We start from the raw sequence: 24,344 nt of genomic DNA, 5'->3' as shown, positions 1-24,344 counted from the left end.
ACGGTAGGATGGTGGACAAGCGTGCTTTGGCCCGGTTCGAAGCAACTGTACCTAATGTGAGTACGGCTTTAGAATAAAACCTTAAAAACCAAATAAACAATGGAAACAATAATCAAATTATGGTAAACATGTCCATAAGCTATAAAAATAGCAGGGTTTTGTTTCATGCAGAAATTTTTTAACAGTTTTTGCTGTGATCATTTTTATAAATAAGAATTGGTGTATGAGTGAAATGAATATTTATGATAGTATGATTTCATAGATTGCTAGCTGACTACTTTTGTTTTTTACACAATTCTGGTTCAAACTGTAAGATGTGTGTTACAGTTAATCTGTCTTTATTTTCTCTTGTCAACAAAACAATTAGACCCGTTCAGACTTATAATCTGGTGTGACTTGTTTTCTGAAAAATTTGCTATGCACTAGTTAATGTGAGTGTTCTGAAGAGACATACTCACTTTTTATGAAATGAAGAAATGTAACTTTTGTAAACCAAAATTCCCATGTAAGAACATAAACAGGAGCTCAACCAAACCTGCTTTACATGAGAAAACAAATTGTATTGGTTGTATAGGAAACCTAAATACAAACCTTTAAATATAAAAAAATACAAGAATGAATCTCATTGGTTCTCACTCCTCAAGCAAGCATAGTTGTAACCAAATATGACTGCTGTAAACGCTGTTTGCTTAAATTTGGATTTAAGGCAAAACAGACAGAAGTTTGAGTATTTGTATGGTTTCGCAGAATAGAGTTCAGTTTTAATTTTAATAAATGTATTTATTACCACTTTAATAGTACATTTTTTTCTATGTTTCATAACAATTTTATTAAAGTTACGATTTGTTGGAGACATTTTATTTAGGGTTACCAGGCAGCCTCTTTTACATTATTCTTATTTAAACAGTAAAATGCAACTTAATATGTGTTTTTCACCTCTCGAAAATGCAATCTGACCCTTTGCGACTTATAACCGGGTGTGACTTGTTTTCAGGAAAAATATGCTAGTTTCAAAACACTGCAAATGGAGTTCTCGGGTATCCTTAAAAGCTGATATTATGGTTAACAGTGTTATTATGCTCTCCACAAAACCACCAAAAATGTGAACTGGTGTATTAGAGGAACTCAGGAGGAATCCACAAAGGAACAGTGTCATATCATGTTGACCTTTTATAATCATCAAAACATTTTTAAAAGGCACTAGTTATATGGTTATACGTCATACTGTAATCCAGTATCATAATTGCTTTGGGACCACAAACCTTTTAGATGACTACGAAATATAGTATGTACATGTGATAGAAATGTTTTTCCTTTTCAGTGAACACTGTAAAGAGAACAAACAAACAAGATCAAAGAATATATGCCCATATTAGCCAAAACTGACTGATATGAAAAAGAGGGAATCAGACCAGCCTAACAGCCTCTTGGCAAAAGGAAGTAACTCGTGATTTCTTGTTAATCAGGTGACCCTTAAGATTCAGTAGACTCAAACCATCCATCTTCAATATCGGTCCATGGTCTCAGAGATCCTCACAGCAGATCTTGGCCCACACCATGCAGTCAGGTCACAAATGACAGTCCTAAATTGATGTGAAAACAATCAGCCATTAATTATAAAGATCACAGTTTATAGAACAAATTTGAAAAATGAAGCAAAACATAATAAAGAAAGAACAGCATACTGTACTCCCAGTTTAATGTATGAAATATACTGTACTTACACTTTTATGCTCATAGCAGTGCTTATTTCTTTTTCCCTCCTAATGACAGGCTTTCTGTTTTTTTCTTCTGTGCCTTATTGAGCAAAAAACACACCTTAATGTTAGCAAGAGCTTAGCACAGAATTCTGTCATCATTTACTCACCCTCATGTAAAAAACAGAAACATGAAGATACTTTGAATCATATTTCATTTTTATTATTTCTGTCCCCTTTGAAAAAGGTTTCTTCATCAGAAATAGTTTCAAACAGATATAAAAATAATACTCATATGAAACAAGTAGTTTAATGAAAGTCTTCTGAAGAGACATGATCTGTTTATGTGATGAATCAGGATTAGGAATTAGGATTATTATAATAATTTAGGTTTTCATTCACATGTAAACACCGATGAGTGAACATAAACAGGAGCTCAACCAAACCTGCCTGAAGAGTGAAAACAAACCTTATTGGTTATTGGGAAACGTAAATGTACCACAACATACAAGAAGGAATCTCATTGGTTCTCACTCATCAATTTAGCATAGTTGTGCTTCCCAGGCCAAATCTGAACACTGTAAATGACGTAAATTAAGAGTAAACCACACGATTCCAATTAATCCATGTTTAACAACACTTTTATTCAGCAAGCATACTTTAAAATGATTTAATAAAAGACATTGCTAATTTAAAAAATGTGTGCATCTTGAAAAAAAAATCATCAACATTTTAAATAAGTATTTAAAAAGAGGATATTAGAATTTCTGAAGAGTCATGTGATACTACAGACAGGAGTAACTACTGCTGAAAATGAAAGGTGAAGCATGAAGAATTGAATATTTATTGAGGTTTAAGTTCAAAATATTGAACGGGGCTGGCTAGCATATATTGAGGAAGCCTTCATGACTGCAATAAAATGCATTGCATTTTACACTAAAATTTACACAGGTGTCAAATCCAGTTTCCGGAAGGTCGCAGCCCTGCACAGTTTAGTTCTAACTCTGCTTCAACACACTTGCCTGTAGGTTTCAAACCAGTTGAAGGACTCAATTAGTTTGATCAGGTGTGTTTAACTAGGGTTAAAGCTAAACTGTGCAAAGCTGTGGCCCTCTAGAAACTGGATTTGACACCTGTGGACTAATGGGCTCTATACACACCTAGAGTTTTAAAGCCAAAGAAAAACTTTCGATGAAAGCGTAATGTGACTTCAATTTCACAAGGTAGTTTTTACAGGATCGATGTTGTAATGTAATTACAATACATTCAGTTAAAGAGACTTTAGCATTCATCTAGCATTCATTCATTTATTCTTTTTAAGCGTAAAACGAGACAAAAGACCGTTCTAACCACTAGCGCCGTCAATAGCAACAGGCTAGTGCAGAAATACCATTGAAAATACTAGGGTAAAATAAACTGTCATACTTTAAAGACGTTTTGGGGGGAAATGGAATTTAATGAAGTGCTTCTAGTCTGATCTGAGACCCGCTTTATACTGTATATCTAACAGGCAGTGAAGATCGCAAATTTTTAAAGAAATCAAATCTTAAACGTGACAATTTTGTAATGGTAAGACAGTTCACTGGAAGCCTTTGGGCTGCCTGGTTGAAAAACAAAAAGTCTGTGTGCATATAGCTTATTCAAAGGCAGACATTCTTTCACAAAACATACCTTTTCAAAGGATAATAACTGGTTTAGCATTTCTTTTAGAAAAACAAGTATGTTCACTTAGCATGTTTCTTAAATATCTGCAACCATATTGTAGTATTTGGATGATTTAGAAGAGTCAAAAACTTACTTTTTAACCCTCAAGCTTCCCTTTAGGAAATTTCTGTCCAAAATCACTTTATTTAGATTTTTTTAAATTCTTTTATTGTATTTAAATACATTTTTAAAAATAACTGCGTAATCTGAAAAGTTCAAGACTTTTTCAACTTTTTTAAGTTTGCCAACTGAACACAAAAAAGAGGACTTGATTAAACCTTTTAAATCCACCTCCATAATTTTGTCCCAGGAAATGAATGAGGAATACAAAATACTAAATTGTAGGTAAAATGACAAACGTACAATAAAAAAAAAAGTTGTACATTTAGAGATAAATAAATTTTAAAAAGGCATAAATTGCTAGATTTATTTTATTTACAATTTGTTTGAAAAAAAAAATGGGTTCACACTTGAGACCTTTGTGCCCAAAAATGTCCACAAGGGAAAAATTAAGGGTTGCAGTATAAGCTATGCTTGAGGCTTAAGCTGTAGCATGCATACATCTTTTATGACTTGAAGCTGTGGACTGTTTACCTCGGTCATGGCATCATCGATTTGCTTCAGCTCCTCATAGTGGTCACGCGAATCTCTGAGAGGCTGCACCATAATCTCTTCAATCTGAGGAAAGAGCTGAAAGGGAAAAAAATACATATGGCATTTCACACAACAAATGGTGGGTGAGTGAATGATCACAGAACTTAAAATGTTGGGCAAGCTCTACTTTACACGGATGATTTATTCCACCTACCTTCATGACCGTTTCAAACATAGGGATGAGGACAAATTTAATGAAGCCGATCTGTGCTGTGGGCTTAGTGACTTTCTCTCTGTCCATGAAGGCAGCAACAGGAAGCCCCTCAGATTTCTCTCTATCGCTCTGAACAAACGCGAGACAGCGTAAACAACCCCAGCTGTCAATGCAGAGCAATTACAACAAAAGATAAAGAGTCAGCAGACCTGCATGAAGTATTCCTCCAGCAGACAGTCCACCCACGGCTCGGCCACCTCCGTCGGCCGCACTTCATTGGAAATGTCACAGCATTTGATAAGGACCATCTTCAGCTGAACACATGACAGACAGCAAACCTTTACTTGTCAAACTGCCAACTAATATTGATCTGTCGCAGCTGAGGAAACATCTAGTGGTACTGTAGCAGGACTAGACTGGTCTTTGACAACTGGAAGCAATCTAAACAGGTCAAATTTGGCCAAAAACTAACCAGATAAAGATCAGCAGACCCTCATAGATTAGATGAGATGTGTTTTTGGTGTGTAACATACGCAAGCCACATGTTCCTCATTGGTGAAGTCAAAATGGTCCACTTTGTGCTTGAACGAGTCCAGAATCTCACCATGTCGGGCCATGTCTGTGGCCAGAATCAGCGTGATGATTGCCTGCAAATGCAATTGTTGCATAGTGTTGCATCAGTTTTCGAAACAGACAATCTATTGACCAAACATGCATGAGTATGAGCAAAGTGGCATTGATGAGAAAAGCATGATCTGTATTATTAAACAGTCCTTCCATGATTTTGCATTTTTTTATGTGTGGCCAAAAAAGAAACGGCTTCTCTGAAATTTTATGGAGTTATTGTTTTATTTTCTCATGTTTTGCAATTAAAAAACCTTACATAAACCCTTTTTAATTTGATCTCAAGAAGAATTGGACTCCAGTGGTGTAAAGAAATGAATTATAAATACTTAAATTACTGTAATCTTTCAGGACTTAAGAACTCACTGCACTTTACTTAGCAGGTTAAAATTGTGTATTTCTACTTTTACTTCAGTACATTTATAGTGCTGTATATGTACTTTTACTTTCTTCAACCTAGACTCACTCCTTTATATGTTTATTTTTACTTGTCTACAGTAATTGGTCAAGTAGAATAAGCAGTCTTGTGATTCCCGTCCAGTCAAATCACACATGAAAAAATCCCATAACAGACAAGGAGACTTTAAATATGCAGTGTGTGAGCTGTAAAAGTGCCCAAAGAAGACATAAAATCATTACTGAGAGACAGAGAAACTGTTTAATAATATTAATAATAATAATAATAATAATAATAAGAAGAAGAAGTCCTTACATTTATATAATGAGAAGATATAGAATGCCTACTGTATGATGACTGATATCACAAAATGGCCTTAAACAATGCACTACAGAATGTTACGCTTTCAAATGCATACAGAAATTTTATGTATTCTATAAGTTCTGTAAGAGCCTGGTTTGCGGTGACAACTGCTAGACACAGATAGTTACAAAGTACATAATATGCATTAACATATTGCCACAGTAATTTTTTGCCCCTTTTTTTAAGTGTTTAGGTTACACCGATTTTGCTCTGCATGTAAATGCATCAACCTGCTTTCTGTCAGCTTGTTATAAGTGTATATTACTGTGATGTGTTCTCCCCTTAAATTAATCTCACATGAATGGCAAATTATTTATCTTGCACTTACAAACACCCTTGAAAGAAACTGGCTCTCAAGTAAGTTAAGTTTTGAATTGGTAGGTCATAAGGTGGAATGATTTTTACAGCACAACTCTTGAGTACTTTTACTCTTGACATTTACTCACACTTTAAATAGTATTTAGAACAGATCATTTTAATCTATTTGTACAAAAACAAATTGAAGCTAGAGTACATTTTCTTGAGTACATTTTCCACTCACAAAATCTAGCAGGGACTGATTGTAGCTCAGCCAATGAAGCATTTACATACGTACTTCGTTCTAAAAACATTTACAGAAATAAAATTTTTTTGCTAAAAGATGACCGATTCTGCATGAAAGGTAATTTTGTAGGTAATGTAGAACAAATCTAATATCATTTAGTTCATGTTGATTATATGTGTTTACTTTTGGGTAGGGGAGTTCTTGCAATTCCTGAAAAGTCATATAGTGCAATGTTGACATTGGTTGGCATCTGCTGGTGCATTGTAAATTTGCCTTTACACTGTAGCTTAAAAGTTGTGCAGTACCTGCCGAATCTGTTTGAAGGCCTCCGGCTCCACATTGGCAAATATATTACACTCTGGCAGAGAGAGTATCTGGAAGGCTACAGCGCAGTGGTGATTCTCCAGAGGCGAGATGTCATTATAGCGCACCGCCAACTCAGTGCGGGCATTGATCTGGTACCTGCATAAAGAAAGTCTGTGATTATCTCTTCATATGTCGCAGGAATGCTTACAAAGATAAACGGCACTGTAAAATTGTCATCAAGATCATGTAGGCAAATACCTGAGTACACCTGTACGTTTTTTTATGAGAGCTGACATAATTACACAGAAGTGCAGATCTTACGTGTTGTTGTATCCAGGGTGGTCCAAGTCGTGACACACAGCAGCAGTCATTAAAATGCCCAGATCTGTCAGGGTGAGCTTTTCCTATGGGCCACACACACACACACAAGCACAGGTTTCCACTTTTACTGCTTCGCAGTAATTGCTGTACTAATTGCTACGTACCTAAAAGTTCTCACCTGGAGGTTGCAGAGGTGGATCATGCCATACATCATCTGACTCACGCAAAAACAATGACGGAAATTATGGAACGGGTTGCTTCGGTAATTTTCCTGAATGCCCAGCTAAGAACATAAAAAAAGATCAGGGATCATCAGATATGTTAAACTGGAAGCTTCACGTCTTTCATAATTCTCCACAATTATATTTTTCTTACCAGCCAGCGTTTGAGAGTAATCGGGTTTATGTTAAACTCCTTCACGAGTCCTAAGTCGTGGTACATGTACTCCAGGCAGCTCAGCATCTGATGAATAAACAGTCAATCGTAAAAAAAGAGCACGTGTGCGCCATTTGATCGCATAATATACTGTATACTCCACTCACTTCATTGTGCTCCCAGTGCCAAACATCAAAGGTTGGTTTCTTCAGCGCTTCAATGGTCTCCTGAGAAAGTGTGTACTGAGAAAATCAAGACTATTAGAGATTAATACCAATGTTCTCCCGCAGGGAATGTAATTCAATCAAAGCAAATCATAGAACTTTTAAGTACCTTTGGGTAGCTGGGGATGTCACGTCTGGGAGTTAATTTCTTCCCGTCGTCGGAGAAGTTGTATTTACATGGACAATTCACTCTGAAAGGAGAGCAAGTGTTGGATTAGTCATTTAGATACGTTTGAGACATACACAGATGGATAAACAGATTGATTGTCCTGCTTGTCTTGGTTTCCCTAAAAGGTAAATCTTTCTTGCACTTGCCTTGCTCCTGCTCTAGATGTCATCTCATCTCGTAGTTTCCTCATGTCATTTTTGCACTTTTCAATCTCTACGACCTTTAACCCCTCCACTGTATATTGGATATTGGAACATTGGGACAAAAAGACAAAGGTAAACTGTGTACTGAACAGCTTTAATAAGGGAAAGAAGTGCAAACTAATGAGACAGCATTCAAACTGACACAATCAAATTAAAAACGAGAACAATACAATTAAAGTTGTTGGTTGTATCTATAGAACTTATTACAATAGTCAACATTTAAAGTGGATCAAAAATGTTTTTCAAAATTGTCCTAAGACAAGAATTGCCAACCCAGGCTCATTCTGAAAACATACCTCTATTTACCTTTCTGGAGTCCGTGAAATATGTCCCATATGGGACGATTTTTTTTTTGCAGTTTATGTTTTGCAAATCCATAAAAGGCCGCTGTGAACACTTTTTGAGATCTTAAATTTCTCTTGCGAGTGCCATTTATGCCTGCTGTTCTCACATATACCCACCAGAGGCCGCTGTTGACTGACTGTTTGACTGACTGATTGACTGACCGACCAATCGACTGACCCACCCTCCTCCTTCCCTAAACCCAACCAATTTTATTGATTGACCCGCCCACCCACTTCTCTAAACCCAACCAACAATTTTCAAAAGCAACACAGAAAAAAAAGCTCTTGTCTGATTTTTACCATATTTTCAGATATTACCACATTCTTACTCTGTTATTTACCTGTTCATTTTGTTTTACCTGCTTTCTGGAACCGTCACCAGACTCAAACCACGTCGTTGTGGTCAATTCCTCTCTGTGCCTCAAGTCCGCCAACGTACATGGCAAGCTAACGGGACAAACTGGTTACAGCAGTAAAGCCTTCCATAAAGAAATAAGTGGTCCGCTGGTAAGCAGGAAAACAAAAGGCGTCATACCGCCCCGTAGCGTTTGTTTAAAAAATGTTATTAAAAATAAAAAATAAAACATAAATAAAACATAATTTGCAGTCTCCAGAAACGTATATAGCACTACATTTTTAGACTGAGCCATGTTGAGAATTGAGGTTGTTGAATGTGAAAAGTGAAAGTGTTTTGATCAACTTCAAATGTTGACTAATGACTAATGTATTTCAAGTTCATAGCAAAATACACACACACACACACACACACACACACACACACACACACACACACACACACACACACACACACACACACACACTTGTGTAACACTTTACAATAACAGTACATGAATAATGATGTAATCATATGTAAACTAAACATGGACTAATGATGAGTTAATGTGTGCACTAATCATGAACTAATTTTAACTACAACATGAGTCACAAGAGTTAATGTGTGAATAATGGCTACATTAATTACTTGTTAGAACATGATTGTTTGTTCATTCATTCATTCCTTCATTTTCTTTTCGGCTTAGTCCTTTTACTAATCTGGGGTTGCCACAGCGGAATGAACCGCCAACTTATCCAGCATATGTTTTACGCAGCAGATGCCTTTCCCGTCACTGGGAAACATCCTTACACACTCATTCACACACACACTCATACACTAGTCAATTTTAGCATACCCAATTCACCCGTACCACCTGTACCACGGAATGAACTATTCCAGCATATGTTTTACTCAGCGGATGTCTTTCCAGTCGCAATCCAGTACTGTGAAAACACCCATACACACTCGCATACACACTCATACACCAAGGCCATTTTTGTTAACCCCATTCACATATAGCGCATGTCTTTTTACTGTGGGGAAAACAGGAGCACCTGAAGGAAACCCACGCAAACACAGGGAGAGCATCCAAGCTCCACACACAAATGCCAATTGACCAAGCATCGGCTCGAACCAGCAACCTTCTTGCTGTGAGGCGAACAAGCTATCCACTGTGCCACCATGTCACCCTATGATTGTTTGTTAATAATTTATTAATTACCACATTAGTTTATGCTTAATTTAACCATACTGAACTCATGATACGTTGATGTATAATTATATCATGCCTTTACTTGGAGGGGCACATCATCAATAACCCATTCTTAACTACTCATGATTCCTAATGTACATCCGTCTAATGTGTTTACGCTGAATAACAATAGAAAAGAGCTCTGTCTACATCAACATGAACAGTTTAAACACAGGAGTTCATGAGTAGTTAAGAATGAGCTAATGGGACGTGCCCCTCCAAGTAAATTCATGACATAATTATACATTAACAGCTTGTGAGTTCATGCTGGTGTGAAAATATAAATTAAATAACCTAGTTTCAACAATACTCTTTATATATCTGCAAAGATATATTCTTTATTTTTAAATTATATTATTTCATTCAAAACTGTAACAGCACAGCTATGAGGGACATTAAACCTTTTGTTTCCAGAGCACGAGCTGAGCCAAAGTAATGCAAATGCTGTGGGCAGGGTCTTAATGACGGTGCCTTTGTCTTCGGGTGATACTTCCCAATACTTCATTTGATCACTGCATGCTATTGTTTATGTTAATGAGATAAGGGCTGGGAAAATGCTGTTTATCTTGCTGACTCCAATACTTAATTTACATGCTTTGTTTAGCCATCTTCACCTAGTCACTCCCCTCCTCCTAAAAACATTCTCATTTCAGACCTTGTAACTGACTTGTGATAAAAACTCGCAGACTTCAGACCTGTAAGAGACTCCTAAAAGGCTCTTGCGGACTCGTGTACTTCTTAAAGACGCATTATGACTGCAGATCAACCAACATGTCTTAATAAAGAAATTCTAGTGATTGATTTTAAGTCTCCTGGACTGTGTTCTCTCTTTCATTTTTATGTTTTTAACATTAGTTACATTTAGCTTAAACTTAAATGTTATTTAATACACTATCGAACAACATGTACTAACAAGTAGCTAAGGTAGCCGTTATTCACACATGAACTCTTGTGACTCATGTTGTAGTTAAAGGTAGTTCATTATTAGAGCATGCCTTAACTCTTCATTAATTCATAATAAAGTAATGTTTAGTTCACAAATTAATACATCATTATGTATGTACTGTTATTGTAAAGTGTTACCACACACATATAATTCTGATAAAATTATGCATTTTTTTTGTTCAAATATAAATTAAGACAACATTAGGATTGTTGCTCAATAACAGTCTCTGATTGGTGGATTTTCTGCACAACATCACAGGTAACATTGATTTTCTGCCCAAATTCTGCATGCCAGTCTGCAATAGTATTTTGTCACAATTTATGAATATTTTTGTTAATTAACTGCATAGTCTGTATTATTTAATAGATTGTATTCCATACACAATATATTGTTGGTTGAGTTTCTATTTCCAAGATTATCATAGGTATAACAATTCAATAACGTAAAAAACAAACAAACTGCGCTGTATTTTTGGTATCAGAACAGTTCTAAAAAACAGTATCAGTGCATACCTAGTTTTTTTTTTTTTTAATGCGGATACAGAGTTTCTGAATGTTTAGATCACATTGCTATAAGGTTAAAAGCTTAGCACTTAAAAAAAGGGTTAGTTTGAATCCCTAAATGTTGTAATATACTGCATAATTGTGTATTAAAGTTGACAGGAGCTATAGAAAATAGCGTGTGACTGGTGCATGTTCCTCCCTGAGTGTGCTGTTTTGGGAATGACTTGAACATCAGCTAGTGTATGATCTAACTGTATGTTAAATTTTTCAGTTTTCACTGACAAAATTGCTGTTAGTGTTTTAAAATACATGTTCCACCCTCAACTATAAGCCGGCACATCAATAAAACCAAATGAAAGCAGTCAAAAGTCAAATTGTCTTAATTACATACGTTCTACTCTCTTCTCCAGCATAGCCAGTCTGTTGGTCACTTCCGTTTTCAGCTCGTTGATCCTAAATGCTCTGCAGAATAAAGAAAAAAAAAGAGTGATCTGATTTCAGCACAGAAAACGTTACGGCAACAGAGATTAATCTCCAGTCCATGGGAAAACAAACATGTCTGTTACCTGCTGAACTGCTCTGCTACCTGTGAGAGCACATTCTGAAACATGTCTTCCTTTTCTGTGGAGATAAATACACAGGCTATAAATCAGGAGGGCATTATAACATTATAATGACCGAATGTACAGTAGATCTAGGGTACTAAAGGTCATACACTCCTAAAAATAAAGCTTACAAATTTAGGTTTTTATTAAAGTGCCATGAAGAAACCATTTGTGATTCTTAAAGTACTATTTAGAGAATAATTTTAATATTTTAAAGAACACCAAAGGAAAAGTTCTATGGTTTTAAAATTTTCTTCATGAAACCATCAATGCCAATATAGAACCTTTATTGATAATGGTTTAAGAATGTAAAATGACTGGTGAAAAATGATTCATATTACCTCCCAGTTGGCTGGCAGACAAGGGAATGATTTTATACAGGAAGCTAAAAGGACAAAATGGGATAATTTACTGACAGATCAAACTGGAAATTACCATAATGGCAATTACAAACAACAAGGGCTGCATTTTACTTGGGGTTGTTGGTGGGCATGGTGGGATCAATGGATACGATGGCACCTTCAGGGTCTGTCATCATTATTGCAGTGTTCCTGTAGACAGAAGGAATGAAATGGGAATTCTGATGGATTTATTGTCTCTGGCAGTGAACATGTTGTACACTACAGACAACTTTGAGTTGTTTTCAAAATGGACTTAGGTGTTGATTAGCGCTGATATCAGTGATATACAGACCTGGGGATGTTGGAGGAGGAACACAGCAGTTCTTTAATATCACATGGGCTGCAGTGACGGCTGAAAAGCACCTGTGCAGGACAAATAAGGGTGTGTTAGCTGGACTGTGTATGTATTTGCCTTGATATATGTACTACAATGAGACCAAATGTGCTACAATTCTGCTCAAATATGTGACTTCATATTACATTTTTAAATAACACTGAAAATGTTGAGGGATTTAAAAGAATAGAAAAGTATGACAATAAATTCAATGATTTTTAGTGCAATAACTTGCTATTAGAGTGAAGTTAGTGTAAATTCACAATAGGGACGAATAAGATTGTTGCATATTTTTTTATTCTAGTTTCATTCCTAGTTTGCTTTTCCTGGGTGTGTGGCCACAAAAAATGAAACTTTGTGATGCAAAAATATATTATATTTTAACATTCATTATTTTCAAATCAAAGACAGCAATTGTAAAGGGATAGTTCAGTCAAAACAGAATTCATTATCACTTACCCGCCCATCACTTATCACAAACATGTTTGCATTTCTTGAATGTAATGGACACAGAAGAAAATATTTTGGATAAATTTGGATAAATGTTGGAAACTGGTGGCCATTGTCTTCCATAGTATTTGTTTATCCTACTATGTATGCCAATGGTAGTCCCTTATTTATGAGGGGTCGCTACAGTGAAATGAACCACTAACTATTCCAGCAAATGTTTTACTCAGCAGATGCCCTTCCAGCCACAACCCAGAACTGGGAAACAGCTATACACTCTCACATACACTGCGGCCAATTTGTTTACCCAATTCCCCTACACCACATGTCTTTGGACTGTGAGGGAAACCAGAGCATCCGGAGGAAACCTACGCCAACATGGAGAGAACATACAAACTCCACAAAGCATGTGGAACCGGGACTCAAACCAGCAACCTTTTTGCTGTGAGACAGTGCTAACCACTGAGCCACCGTGCCGCCCTGTTTTGTGTTCAACAGTGAAAATAAAATCATAAAGAATTGGAACCACTCATGGGTGAGGAACTTGTGAGCAAATTTTCATTTTTTGGATGAACTATCCCTTTAAATTGAAAATATATAAACTAAAATTTAATTTTGATCAATCAAATAAAGCTTCGGTCAGCAAAAAACCTTGCAAATATATATTTATGAAATTATGTTTGACCAAAATTTGAACAGATATACATTTTATTTGTAGTTTAAAATACAACAATAGCTTTAGTGATACATTATATAAAATATAATGTAAATAAATCAATAAAAAAATGTTATACTGTACTGTACTATTAAACCTCATGAATGTAAAAAAGGCTCATCTTGCATTATTTTCATTCATTCATTCATTTTCTTTTCGGCTTAGTCCCTTTATTAATCCGGGGTGGCCACAGCGGAATAAACCGCCAACTTATCCAGCACATTTTTACGCAGCGGATGCCCCTTCAGCCGCAACTTATCTCTGGGAAACATCCACACACATTCACCTGTGCTGCATGTCTTTGGACTGAGGGGGAAACAGGAGCACCCGGAGGAAACCCACGCGAATACAGAGAGAACAGGCAAAATCCACACAGAAACGCCAACTGACCCAGCTGAGGCTCGAACCAGTGACCTTCTCGTTGTGAGGTGGCAGCACTACCTACTGCGCCACTGCATCGCCTCTTGCATCCTTTTGTCTGTTTAAAATACTTCTTCCAATGGTCTTAACAATGTTCAGACATCAAGTATAAATGAGCATGAGTTTATAAACTGGGCTTAAACACAGCTATTTACAGCGCGTCAGTCATTCTCTATTGGAAACAACAGCAGAAAACAATGTGAAATATCTCAACAGCGTGCAATGTCAGTCACACCTGTGGGACACGGCATCTTCAGCTTTATTTTTAACCTGTGCCCGCTGCTCTCCCAGCACTTTTCCTGACAGCTTTACTGGTGCCATGACAAACTGCTTAATATCTGGCTTATTGGCTTTGATTAATCATTTCAGCTTTCAGATATTAGTGATAGATTGATACAGCAGCCAATGTTTAGACAGCTTTGTCGAGAACTGTTACAGCATGTTTTCCTAAATTTCCTCTGATTTATAACTTTGCAATTATAAGAATTCTAAGCATTTTTCAGGTATTGAGCTTTAAAAGTTTGTATTTCAGGAAACATTTGCTTTGGCTTAGACAGAAAGTTGATTGTTGATTGGTTTTATTAAAACCTCAATATAAGAGTTGTTGACTATTTGAACTTTAAGTCCTAATATTGTAAAATGTAAGACATTTTAAAGGGGTAGTTCACACAATGTGCTCACAATTTACTTAACCTCAAACGATTGCAAATCCATTTGAGCTTTTTGATAATTTTTTTTTGGGTGAACTACCCTTTTAATAAGATGTTAAATCAGCAAGAAACAGGTGCTTCAGCAATGTTGTTTTACAGTTTAATAAACATTGAAAATATCTCACATTAAAAACCTATAAATGATTTCACCAGTGCAACGAAATGGTTTAACCAACAAATAAAAAAATTAACATTTAATTGAGATTAATTTCAAAAATTGCTTCTAAATTGCTTATTAAATTACCTAAATGACTTATTTATTAGTTGTAGTTTTTGTTTTCAAAGGAGTGAGATATTTATGGGCTCTGCATTTAAAATATGGATTACCTTTATAGAGATGTGTGTGTTAGTGCTGCACCTTTTGGTTCACTTTCCAATGTAAAAAAAAATAAATATATATAATTTAAAATATCATACGTGCAAATTTAATGTCCTAAAATTACTTATCTTGGCCAAAGAGATGAGAAAATAGAAACAGAAAGATTTATTAGACTTTAACTTTGTAGATTAGCTTTTTTTCTAAATAAAATTCCCAAAGTTTAAACAACTTCACAAAAAGCAATGCATACTCTAAATAAGTTGTCACAGAATAAGAATTTGTGATACTGGACAACAAACCAGTCTTGCACAGGTATCATTTCAAAAATACAATGTATGGGCCAAAATCGTAATTTTTAAAAACCATTTAGTAAAAATCTTGTTGCATGACGCTATTTTGTAACATTCCTACTGCACAAACATTAAAACTTACGGTTTATTGAAAAATCTGCATTGGTTAGACCATATAAACAACTTTTAAGGTTATTTTTTTCAATATTTAGATTTTTTTGAACCCTCAGGTTTCAGATTTTCAAACAGTTGCATCTCAACCAAGTGTTGTCCTGTCCTAACAAATCTTACATATATGTTCATTTTGCTTTTGTTCATTTTGAATAAACAATGACTGGTTTTGTGGTCCAGGGTAACGTGAAAAAATAAACAAGTGAACAAATAACAAGTGAAAAATAAATAAATAATGATAAAAATATCTGATGCAACCACAAAACGTAATTAACTCACAGAAACCTTTACCTTTCATATTTAAATCTGAATTTAGATACACACAAATCTATTAAAACACTCACCTTCTGCACTTTGCCGTCTACATCCAAATAGATGGTTTTGGGAGAGTAAGAGGAGGAGGCAGACCCCATGTTGATGAAATGAACTGTGAGATCCACCTGTACTCTTAACCAGGAGCAGATCCACCAAAACCAGCCCTCAAATGTCCCACCAGCCAAATGTCTTCTGAAATAAATACATGAAGACATTCACATCTAGAAAGTGTAAGACTTTAAAGTGCAGAGCATCATAAAAAGAAACATGGCACAGCACATTTTTATGCTCACATAATAAAGTCTTAAATTTATAATGTCACGCCACCTGTTTGAGAACAAATGAGAACAGAGTTTGCATTTTAGATAAACTATAAAACCCACACAAATGCACTTATTCCTTTAACAAAACTCAGACAACCAAATCCTGAACACTGACACAACTTTAATAACTCTGAGTCCACTCCAATTGCCGCTAAACGCCTCGATTATCATGTCAAGCTGTCATCAGAGACTTTCCTGGAAACTTTCTTGAAGATGGAGCCTTGCAGCGTGCAGGCCGTGTTTATTTCTGAGCACGTAACTCAATCTGCACGTAATGAAACGTTCTATTTGCAGCATTGCAGGGAGAAATGTTTAAGTCAGAAAATAGCAGTCTTGCCTGTGTGCCGTCAGCAGCTCCCGGTTTCTCCCAGCCGTCCCAGGTGCTCAATGGAGCTGAAGAGAGAGCAAGGCGGACCTGGGGGTATTGAAGGACCCTGAATATAATTGTCACTCTCCACCGTTGTCAGGGGGAACAGTTACTACGGTGAAAAAAGTGCCCAGCCTCCCTTGATGTCTGTCGTAATCATTTAATTTAGTCCGTTCATTGTTCAACCTGCTTAATTTTAGCAGCCCACCCAGGAGTTTATATATATGTCTGGAAAAATGATTGTGCCGTATATGCAAGCTACAGTGTTTAAAGTTGATTAGATTCATATGGGGCTTTATTGGAGAAAACAGCATTTTCATTACAAATGGAAAACTCATTGAGGACAAATGATTGGAATAAAGCTGCAATTTACACAAAACCCCAGCAGTTAGACCTTCAACGTGGCTGTCACTGGCCCATGAACATTTCCTGCTTGTTACCAAACTTTCATAAGGTTAACAAGAGGCAATTTAATGATATCTTAATGTTAAAATGGCTGCCATAACATAATTGATAAATATGTGGAACTTTTGGATTCTTGGAAGCTATGGAAATTCAAATGTAATATAAGAAACACATTAGGACCAATGCTATTGTTTACATCCATCAAATTAGTCCATATGTGGGAAATAAATGTTGGTAAATTCAATGACATTTCTGTCACTGTAATGTGCACTACAGTCTCAAGTCTACTTAGAGCAACATGTGTTTTGGTCAGGTGAGAAAGGAAGAGGGCTACTCTGTAAAAATGTTTTTTTTTTTTTTTTCGAGATTGTTTTTTTTTTATCTAAAACGTGTGTTATTTAAAAAAAAAACTGCAAGGGTTAAATTTATATTTTATAATTAAGTTTTATACCCAGCAGTTGTATTTGTTGGTAAAAAAAATCAAGCAGTACTTCATCCAATAAAAAACGTATATTTCATTTCAGTATTTAATATTAATATTATTTGTTTGATTTTTTCAAGTAGTTTATTTTTAGGTTAAAACATTGTCAAATATAAATGTACTAAGAAAAACTAAGAAATATTTGTCTTGACCAATGTAAAATTCACACAGGCCAGTGCATGCAGAGAAACTCAATATGCTTTGTACTTTCATGGATTTATAAAAATATTGTTTAAGGGAAGTTATTTATTTTTCATTGGCTCAAGTGAGCAAATTTATATGTGAAACCATTACCCTCAGTTGTTTTAATTAGATGAACGAACATTTTGTGGGAATTTTTGTTTTAATTAAAGCTGTATGTTCTTGTTAAGAACAGAAATTGAATTTAAATGAATTGACTTTCTTCAACAAGACAAGTATGCTTTGTGCCAGGTTATATAAAATTGTTCTCATGGAGATAGAAAATATTGTTTAAGGCAATTTATTTATTTTTCATTGGATCAAGTGATACAATTTAGATGTAAACCATTAGCCAAATGTTTTATTAAATTGGATGAATGAACGCTTTTTTTCCAGTGACAGCGTGTTAAAAAAAAAGCATTATTAAAGAGTGAATTATACGTTTTACATGGGAAAATGATTTGTTTTTACTTCAAAATTTCAGATTTACTTAAATTTTACTTAAAACTACTAGACATTTTGACTGAAAATTGTTTCTATGCTACACAAAGAAACAGTGTAGTAAAAACTCTTTGGTGTAGAAAATATTTACACTCAGAATTTGCTAGTAAATTAATTGCAAAAAGAAAGAAAAAGACTGAATTAGACAGACTAAAACTTTTTTTCAAACATTCCAAAGAAACCTTTGTTGTTTCACAGATTTGATGGTGATCACCATAAGATTTTTAGTAATGTGACAGGAAGCTCTTGCTCCAAACTGTCATGAAAAATGGTCAGGACCATATGTCGCAATTTATTAAGGTGCTTTATGTCATTTTTTTACTTTACTAAAGCTAAAAAAAATGTCTGAAGATATTCAGAAATTGCAAATAAAAAAGGCCACATGAGAAGGCAAATTGGTTTGTTGTGGAAAGTATGGTGCGGTCAGATAAGGACCTACTGTATCAATGGGTTATTTTAATCCAGCATTTTGATTTGTTCATATTAAATATTTGAATGAATATTTTTAGAACAATATTGTTAAATTGAACCACAGCCATTCACCTAAACTTTATGATTCTATAAAATTTTATGAATTTTGGAAATACAGTATAGAGGTGGAAAGTTTTTTTTTTACTTTATACTGCACTGTAACACAATGATATGGCAAAAAGTCATAATACCAATGTTTTTATGCTACTTAAACTACTTTTAATCAGTGAAACAGGTTTCAAATAAATATTTTTAGTTATGCAAAGTTTAAGTTTAACTACATTTTTGAAAAAATCAGTTGAGATGACTAGAAAAGTTAATTTGATTCAAATTTTTTACAGTGTCTACTTAGGAACTTATTTTTAAGTATCTGTACTTTACTGGAGTATTTATTTTAGAAAAAGTTTATTTTATTTCACTACATTCCACAAAAAAAGAAGTACTTTTTACTTCATTACGTTTGCTTAAAGTAAAGGTTATTTCCAACTGGCTGTGATAGAGATATAGATAGTGGTGTTTATTTCCTGAAATTGTATTAGTTAGTTTGTTAAACCCTTCACAATTTGTACTGAACAATTAATTTGTGAATAGGGCTGTTAATATTACTCATTTCACATTTAAAGGCAATAATATTATAAATAATGTTAAGGAAAATGTTTTGGATGATGGCCTGAGAATTTCCATTATAGGATAAATGATCAGGCTCAGTCAGATTTGCAATGAAGAAGTGATGTTGTTTGGATCATTACCACCCCTTACAAATGAGGGATGGAAGTGTGAAGAGTAGAGACAAGTGCAAACCTGTTCTTAGGCTTCTTCTGCTCTAATCTTTTCTCTCAAGGGGCCAGAAAAAGCTTCCTACGTCTTAATTCTCATGTGCCATTGACTACACTCCGCTGTGGAAATAGATTATCGGTCCTTGCCGCCCAGAGGGGTTGTTTTACTGCTGACACAATGGACATGCTTTTGATAAGAACACTGGATAGGGCTAATGTGGATGATAAGAGATCAAAACCATTTTTTCAAACCATTTAGCCAGCAGAGTTTAAGTCTATCATTGAGTATAGCCAAAGGCAGACAAAATGAACCCGAACAAAAAAGCATAAATTTAAAAGCTTACGTAACTAGGTAAGAAAAAAAATCACACCTTGGGTAATCAGAAATGCACATGCTTGTTGCTAATCATGGAACAAAAGACGAGGAGTCCGGTCATATTTCAATAATAAAGGATCTAAGGGGAAGACATTATTCTGAAAATAAAAGGCCTTATGGTTGTTCAGTTTATGGATGTGTGTCTGGGCTAGATCTGGATAGGAATATGGAAAACTCCTCCATTAGGCTGCTTTCATCTTCTCCTTTTGCTTTTCACTCACTCCCTGTGTTTGGATCTTTAAAGTCTTCTTGAAGGATTTCTATTCTTTTCCTCTGACTTGTTAAGACCAGAGAACAAAAACAACAACAACAAAAAAAAAAACAACAACAACCTGGCTGTACTGACTTCAAAATCTACACAAAATAATGAGCAAAGTGAAGCATTTTTTTCTTTAAGGGTGTTGAAGTCAGTACTGTTTTTAAGCACACCATTTTTCAATATTCTTGACACGTCATAGAAGAACAACGGATGATTTTAATACTTCAGATATTCTGATTTCTGGTTTGATTAGACTGTCAGCTCCAATATGTTCCCTGTGAGCTTGATTGCAACCGTTTTGCATAATCACCACTTACGCGCAGCACTTTTCACCACGTCAAGTACTAGTGCTCATATAGGCAAAAGAAGAGTAATAGAACTGCTGAAGCTTGAGAGGAAAACAAAAAAATCTAAATGCTGATCATTACAATAATTCAATAGAGTGCTTTGTTGGAATTAATTGAGTAATTGTAAAATCATCTTTGCCATCTCAAAATTTGATTGCTGCATAAATTATTTTTAGATATGTCTTCTGTTTCCTTTTGATTTTCAAGACAAAATTGTTGTAATGACAGTCATAAGCTTAATGCTGCAACACAGGCTCACTGGAAATATGTACTTAAGTCTTTGTTTTTGTAAAACTGCAAAAACACACTATGTTTGACTGGAATTTTTAGGTAAAATGAATGCTACAGAACAATGTAACGTTGCAACAACTTTTATTCATTTTCAAACTAATGATAGCTTTGGGGACATATTAACAAACAAATAATTATGTTCATACAGTTCTTTGCAAAACACCAACTAAATATCGCAAAATATCTTAATGATGTCTATGATTTGTAATCAAATACTTTATCTTATCTAATTATCTATTTATTTACAACTTTTCTGCCAGGGTCAGTTTGCTTGGTAGCTCACCCTGTGCGGCGTTGTACTTGATGTAGAGCCCTTAGGATCAAGTCGGGTGAGGCATGGTCCTACAAAAGAGATAAAAGCAATGTAAAATCAAGTTAAACTATGTGGTTGCAGTGAACTATTCTCATACGTTTGCTTTTGTAAACACTATTGGTTGGATTTAGGGAATGACTTAGGTCAATGGTTCTCTAGGGGATCTATATAACAAGCCCCTCCTTCTTGTGGATGTGTATCTAAAACATACAGCAAAACTTACCCCAAATAACATATTCCAGTTAAAAAAAAAAAAGACAGCACCCTCTTGTGAACTTGTTATTAAAAACGTGCAAGAAAACGGATCTAGAGTAATGTCCATTCATTGTCAGGTGTTTATTCAGGGCAGAGTCACGGAGTTAACCAAAGAAACATTCGTTCATTTTCTTTTCGGCTTAGTCCCTTTATCAATCTGGGGTCGCCACATCGGAATACTTATCCAGCAGGTTTTACGCAGTGGATGCCCTTTTAGCTGCAACCCATCTCTGGTAAACATTCATACACACTCATTCACACTCATACACTACGGGCAATTTAGCCTACCTAGTTCACCTGTACCACATGTTTTTGGACTGTGGGGGAAACCAGATCACCCGGAGGAAACCCATGCGAACGCAGGGAGAACATGCAAACTCCACAGAGAAACGCTAACTGACTGAGGCTCGAACCAGTGGCCTTCCTGCTGTGAGGGCCACCGCGTCGCCCTAAAGAAACATATTTGACATTTTACTGAAACGTAGTCTTACCACATATGGGCCTTAAATGAGCCTTGTCGGTTAAAATGCCTGACATCTCACATACCTGATGTTTCAGTGTGACTAGTGCTCAACAGATTAACAATGCATTATGAACACAAAGGCTGTTTCCATAATAACAACAGCATTGTTGTGAATATTACACAGAATAAATAGCACATATGCATTTGATTTGAAATGATTTTTAAATTCTCAAGCAGCACTGTTTTTTATAAAGCCTGTTTTTACATTTGACTTTATTTGAATTCTATATTTAAACGAGGGTTAAAGTCAAATGTGAAAAGTCCTGTGATGTCATCAAACGTGTATATCATCGTTTATGTCATCAGTCGGAAAAACGTAAAATATTCACAGCCATGGATGGGTTTATCATTGAAGGCCCTAAGCAAATTCCAGGTGTGGGGCCTTCAACATTATGTGTCTCATTACGAAGGTGTACAGCATAAAGTTTGGTGAAGAATAAGACAAGTAAAAAAAACTCAAAATTATACTTTGAAAAGCTGAGTCTGTCATGTGTCACACAACAGATATCATGAATAATGTAAACGGTCTACAACTCAATCATTAATTTAAAACAGTTATTTTGGTTGTTTAAATGTTATCAATGGATTAAATATAGCCATATTTTGTTTCTAAAAGTTTATCACTTCTGTTATTTTGTAAACAACTTTGTTCTTAACACAGTCTTGAGGAAGTCCCATGATTATAAACATTGTTTTAATTTTTCAGTGAAGGAACTTAAAAGACTCAGATGATGGATGACAAACAAATTAAATAAAAAAATAATAAATAGACTGAGTGTGTAGTGCAAAGTATATGCGCATGGGTCTCAAACTGGATTCATGGAGGGTTGTAGCTCTGCACAGTTTTGCTCCAACCCTGATAAAACACAGCTGATCCAATAAATCAAGGTGTTCAAGACTACTACAGACTATTAAGCAGGTGTGAGTAGGAGGTGGTTGGCGCTAAAATCTGCAGAGCTGTGGCCCTCCAGGAATTGAGTTTGAGACCACTGGCATAGAGTAAAGGGAGTCATTAGGGACACAACTATTCTCTAATTTTTTATGTACAGCATCATTTTCAGCATAAAACATGCTACTAAATATTATTGTTTAGAAAAAAAAGTTAAATAAATGTGAACATATGGGTTCAACATAAGCACACACAATTTATTAATAACCTCAGGTCTAAACACAGTTTATTTACTGTAACTTCATTCTTAAACAATAATTACAATATATTTCAGTTTATACTGTCTGTCCCATCTTTATCCCTTTACTCCCATGAAACATATAAGGTAATAATAATAAAGATAACAAAAGGTGCAACCCAGATGTTAAATTGAATTAATGTTAATATGATGGTGACGCGGTGGTGCAGTAGGTAGAGCTGTCGCCTCACAGTAAGAAGATCGCTGGTCCGAGCCTCGACTGGGTCAGTTGGCGTTTCTGTGTGGAGTTTGCATGTTCTCCCCGCGTTCGCGTGGGTTTCCTCTGGGTGCTCCGGTGTCCCCCACAGTCCAAAGACATGATAAAGGTGAATTGGGTAGGCTAAATTGTCTGTATAGTATAAGAGTGAATGAATGAATATGGATATTTCCCAGAGATGGGTCTTGGGGGACCAAGCTCCATTCAACTGCAGTTGTGAAGAAATGAAAATGATTCACAAAAAGTTAACAACTATCTTGCTGTCCTTAAAGAATAAGCTTTGGCCAAATCCCCCGTGGACTGCTTAAAAAGAGATTAGAATTCAATTAAATTTGCAATTAACTTGAAGTTAGACCTACCGGAAGAAGAACTGCCAAGGGTTTGATATAAACAGCCGCTTGTGACTTGATGAAGAGGACTGAACTCCAAATATAGTTCGTGCACAGCGTTATTTATCGCGTTTAGATAAATTAAAGTTGTAGCTGATTAATTCAACGTACTGTAGGCTACTATTTTAAGTTTAGATTACAAAATATTTGGGAAAAAACGTTTTGCCACCGAAAGAAAATGCCAGAAATTGTTGGTCAGCTGGCCTGAACTAAAAACTATTATCTATTTTGTTATACAGCAAAGAGAAAGGAAGTACTGAATACTAGTTAAACAACAATATCTTGTGGTCCAGGGTATGAAATTACGGACTCAAATGTTTTATTGAATGAATGATTGGGATGTGGGGGCCTCTTGTGGTTAAAATGCGCAACTTGTCAAATGTGTAAATGGTGTCTTTGTCCTTGTGCATTTTTAAAGGGATAGTTCACCCAAATGTTTTTTATTTTTTTATTTTTTTTATTACCATTTTCTTCAGTCGTTTTTATTTTTCTTCTGTTGAACACACACATAAAGATATTCTGAAGAATGTTGTAAAAACATGCAATTTACATCCATAGTAGAAACAAAACAATTATATTTTATTAATGTTATTCAGTTTATCTTGCTTTGTGAAACATAGTAAATTATGTCAGATGTTAATTTTAGGGTGAACTATCCATTTACATACCCAGAACCAAGTTACATTTATTAAAAATAATTTTAAAAGAGAGCTATTGTAGTTAAATCATGGTAACCACAAACGTACAAAGTTTTTTTGCAACATAGTTTAACCATGGTATTTGTTGTAAAACTGTGGTACAACAGAAACAAGAGATATTTTACTTGAGTGAATTTTCAATTA

At 35.3% G+C, this 24,344-nt stretch overlaps 1 protein-coding gene across 6 annotated transcripts; it reads right to left on the bottom strand.

Annotated features, from left to right (window-relative positions):
- Positions 1 to 1,157: 1,157 nt before the first annotated feature.
- On the bottom strand, positions 1,158 to 23,862 carry pde9ac (phosphodiesterase 9ac). 6 transcript variants are annotated; one of them, XM_087284139.1, is made up of 22 exons: positions 23,473 to 23,838; positions 20,902 to 20,960; positions 16,502 to 16,579; positions 15,871 to 16,033; positions 12,413 to 12,483; positions 12,193 to 12,270; positions 12,061 to 12,104; positions 11,681 to 11,735; positions 11,506 to 11,576; positions 7,679 to 7,766; positions 7,473 to 7,554; positions 7,307 to 7,381; positions 7,140 to 7,226; positions 6,943 to 7,047; positions 6,765 to 6,847; positions 6,443 to 6,599; positions 4,743 to 4,856; positions 4,419 to 4,523; positions 4,210 to 4,338; positions 3,996 to 4,091; positions 1,725 to 1,797; positions 1,158 to 1,583 (listed from the first exon to the last, which is right to left on the bottom strand). In XM_087284139.1, the coding sequence occupies exons 4-21, from the start codon at positions 15,937 to 15,939 to the stop codon at positions 1,747 to 1,749; spliced, it is 1,560 nt and encodes a 519-aa protein (XP_087140265.1). In that variant the 5' UTR covers positions 15,940 to 16,033; positions 16,502 to 16,579; positions 20,902 to 20,960; positions 23,473 to 23,838; the 3' UTR covers positions 1,158 to 1,583; positions 1,725 to 1,746. The 6 variants fall into 6 exon arrangements, with proteins under 6 accessions (XP_087140265.1, XP_087140268.1, XP_087140264.1 ...); XM_087284142.1 differs by having other exon boundaries at positions 15,871 to 16,030; XM_087284138.1 differs by lacking the exon at positions 16,502 to 16,579 and having other exon boundaries at positions 23,473 to 23,862.
- Between the last annotated feature and the right edge of the window lie 482 nt (positions 23,863 to 24,344).

The sequence above is a fragment of the Danio rerio genome, chromosome 15 (genome assembly GCF_052040795.2).
Source record: "Danio rerio strain M-AB ecotype USA chromosome 15, GRCz13ab, whole genome shotgun sequence".
Classification (NCBI taxonomy): Eukaryota; Metazoa; Chordata; class Actinopteri; order Cypriniformes; family Danionidae; genus Danio; species Danio rerio.
The sequence above is the reverse complement of the archived record's forward strand: the minus strand, read 5'-3'. Positions and strand labels throughout refer to the sequence as shown.